The 2,974-nt window shown below is 44.8% G+C and overlaps 1 protein-coding gene across 1 annotated transcript in view; it reads left to right on the top strand.

Annotated features, from left to right (window-relative positions):
* Window positions 1-2,761, top strand: part of LOC108793333 — a 17,451-nt gene extending 14,690 nt beyond the window's left edge. Inside the window, exons 4-7 of the mRNA XM_018564246.1 lie at window positions 277-376; window positions 1,377-1,528; window positions 2,137-2,414; window positions 2,753-2,761. Coding sequence (XP_018419748.1) covers window positions 277-376; window positions 1,377-1,528; window positions 2,137-2,414; window positions 2,753-2,761 — 539 coding nt within the window. The remainder of the gene's footprint in view (window positions 1-276; window positions 377-1,376; window positions 1,529-2,136; window positions 2,415-2,752) is intronic.
* Window positions 2,762-2,974: the final 213 nt, after the last annotated feature.

Raw genomic sequence — 2,974 nt, 5'->3', positions numbered from 1 at the left:
CATCTTCCTCTCCTGAGACCCTCCACACATCTTCCTCTCCTGAGACCCTCCACACATCTTCCTCTCCTGAGACCCTCTGCCCAAGATATTAGGCCAGCACCCTGGAGCAGAGGGGTGGCACAGAGTATGTAGCAGTATATATAATATTATTCTGCATTGCTGTATAATGTATTGCTGGGATTTGTAGTCCTCTATGGCTGGTGGTATTCTGCTTTCGCTGCTGATACAGATATTGATTTTCTCCAAGCCGACCGATATTTGTATTTTGTGTTGCAGAACTCATGAAGTCCGGGGGGATCTGCGTTATTCCTGTGGATCTGGGTTACGCCGTTGCATCGTCCTGTTATTTCTCAGACTCGGTACAGAAGGTGTCCAAGTAAGTAAAGTTTTGCCCTTGTAACCTGATGTTGTCATGGGTGACGGGGGTCTGCTATATCGCCGGACAGTCCGGCATCATGGACCAGGTCCTGGCACGCTGGCCCCGGGCCAACGAAATGTGCTCCAGTTGCGGTTTATATCTACTGAGATATTTTGATCTAGAACAGCGGTCGCCAACCGGTGGTCCTCGAGAAAATGTTGCTGGTCCCCGGGCCCCTCTGATGTCGTGCAGGCTGGGCCGCCATTGAAGAGGCACGGAGGCTCCGGGGCTGCCTCTCACTGACTCAAGCAGCGGCTGTCGCAAGGAATACGCGGCTCTCAGTACAGTGCGGGCTCTGCAGGAGGCGGGGCATCTCGTCAGTACCTGGACTGAGCAGGCTGCTGGACATAGAAAAAGTGTGGAGAAGCCAGGTAATAGTGGCTCAGTGTGGGGGAAGGGGAAGCACAGGGGTGGTTGGGGGCAGTGCTGAAGCTAGGGAGGGCATGTGCCAATACTAGTATCAATATCGGTGCCGTACTCGCCCAAATGCTCCGATGCCTAGCCCGATACTTCCCTTATTAGCTGGCTTCCATGATTGGCCAGCAAGACGGCACCGGCTGGGTACCAGAGGAAGGCCGCTCCTGTCTGGAGAGGCCCCGGGGGTGACAGGCTGGACATGCCGAGGTGGGAGGGGACAGACTTTCTTGTTAATCGGGAAGCCGAGTGGCGAGTCTTTACACGCCGCCCGGCTTCCTGAACGGGACTTCCGGTACTCTGTAATCGGCGAGTACCAAAAAAATTATTATCGGTACCTGTACTCGATACCAAAATACCGGTATTGGTGCATCCCTAGAATATCTATATATTTGTTAAAAATTCATATTAGTGGTCCGCGGGATTTAAAATGCTGAATTTCGTGGTCCATGAGGTCCGAGAGGTTGGCGACTGCTAATCTAGAGCTCCGCCCCTCCCGGAATTAAGAAAACGAGGTGAAAAATGTCTTCTGCTTGTGTTGTAGACTAGAAATGGAAGCCGAGGACGCCGAGATCTCAATTTTCATCAGCGGCTTCTCAGATCTCCGGGAAGAAAAATCTGTCCTCGGCAGACGTCTCCGGGGTCTCATCCTGGGCCTGGGGCCAAATCCTGTCGGCTTTGTACTTCCTAGAAAAGGTGAGTCCATAAGGAGGGCGCATCTTACATTTAAATACAAGGTCTGGTTATGTTTGACTTCAAACCCTTCAATTAAAAAAAAAAATTGTGAAAGCACAAAAAACAAATTGGAAGAAAAATGTAAAACAAAAATACTGATTTTACAGTAGACCATCCCTGGAAGAAAAAAAAAAAGACTAAAAAAACAAGTAAAAACAAAACACAAAATTGGAAGGAAATGTAAAAACAAATATTCATTTTACAGTAGACCATCCCTGGAATTAAAAAAACAAAAACAAAAAACGCTAAAAAGGCAAGTAATAGAAAAAATAATTATGGAAGGAAATGTAAAAAAAAGACTTATTTTACAGTAGTCCATCCCTGTAATTAAAAAAACTCTGAAAAAAAAGTAATAGAAAAAAATATGGAAGGAGATGTAAAAAAAAAAGACTTATTTTACAGTAGATCATCCCTGGTTCAAAGAAAACTCTAAAAAAACAAAAAAAAAGTAAAAACAAAAAAAAGAGAAAAAAATACTTACCTTACACCAAGCTTCCATCCTGTTGCTGTAGTGAAGTCACTTGGAATGCTGAAAATCCCAAATCCTTCTACAATGTCCTCCTGTGCAGTGCTGAAGCATCTTCTTCATCCCGCGGTGAGTTCCAGTCCTCAGCTTTCCCAGGATGCCGCGGTGAGTTCCAGTCCTCAGCTGTCCCAGGATCCCGCGGAGAGTTCCAGTCCTCAGCTTTCCCAGGATCCCGCGGTGAGTTCCAGTCCTCAGCTGTCCCAGGATCCCGCGGAGAGTTCCAGTCCTCAGCTTTCCCAGGATCCCGCGGAGAGTTCCAGTCCTCAGCTTTCCCAGGATCCCGCGGAGAGTTCCAGTCCTCAGCTTTCCCAGGATCCCGCGGTGAGTTCCAGTGCTGTCAAAAGTGCCCGCAGCAAGAAGATGGAAACCTTGGGGGCTGATTTTAAAATCTTCTGCCCAACGTATAGCTGGGCGCATGTCATTTTCATTCCTGCCACTAGATGGCGCTGATGAGCATAGGAATTCCCTCTGCTCCATCTGGTGGCTAGAGTGGTGTATAGGAAGTATTTATTTTAATTTTTCCTAAATTTTTTTTGCTCTTATTTAGTGACGGTACTGTTGTAAATAAAGTTTTTTTTGCTTAATGTTTTTCATCTAGTGCTAGTAGTGTAAGAAAAATATTTTTCACTTGTCTTCGTTTTTCTTTTTATTTCATCTAGTGGTTGTAGTGGTGCAAGGAAAGTATTTTTTTTTAATGTTTCTAATTTTTTTTTTTATTTCATTAAGTGGCAGTCACTGTGTAAGGAAATATTTTTTTTATTTTTCTTAATTTTTTTGTTTTCATCTAGTGGCAGTTGTATTTTTTTTAAAACTGTTCTAATTTTTTTTAATTTAATTTAGGTGTGAGGAAAGTATTTTTTTTTTTTAGTGGCAGTAGTGGT

Source organism: Nanorana parkeri, unplaced genomic scaffold (genome assembly GCF_000935625.1).
Source record: "Nanorana parkeri isolate BGI_ZX_2015 unplaced genomic scaffold, ASM93562v1 scaffold740, whole genome shotgun sequence".
In the NCBI taxonomy this organism is placed as follows: Eukaryota; Metazoa; Chordata; class Amphibia; order Anura; family Dicroglossidae; genus Nanorana; species Nanorana parkeri.
The sequence above is the reverse complement of the archived record's forward strand: the minus strand, read 5'-3'. Positions and strand labels throughout refer to the sequence as shown.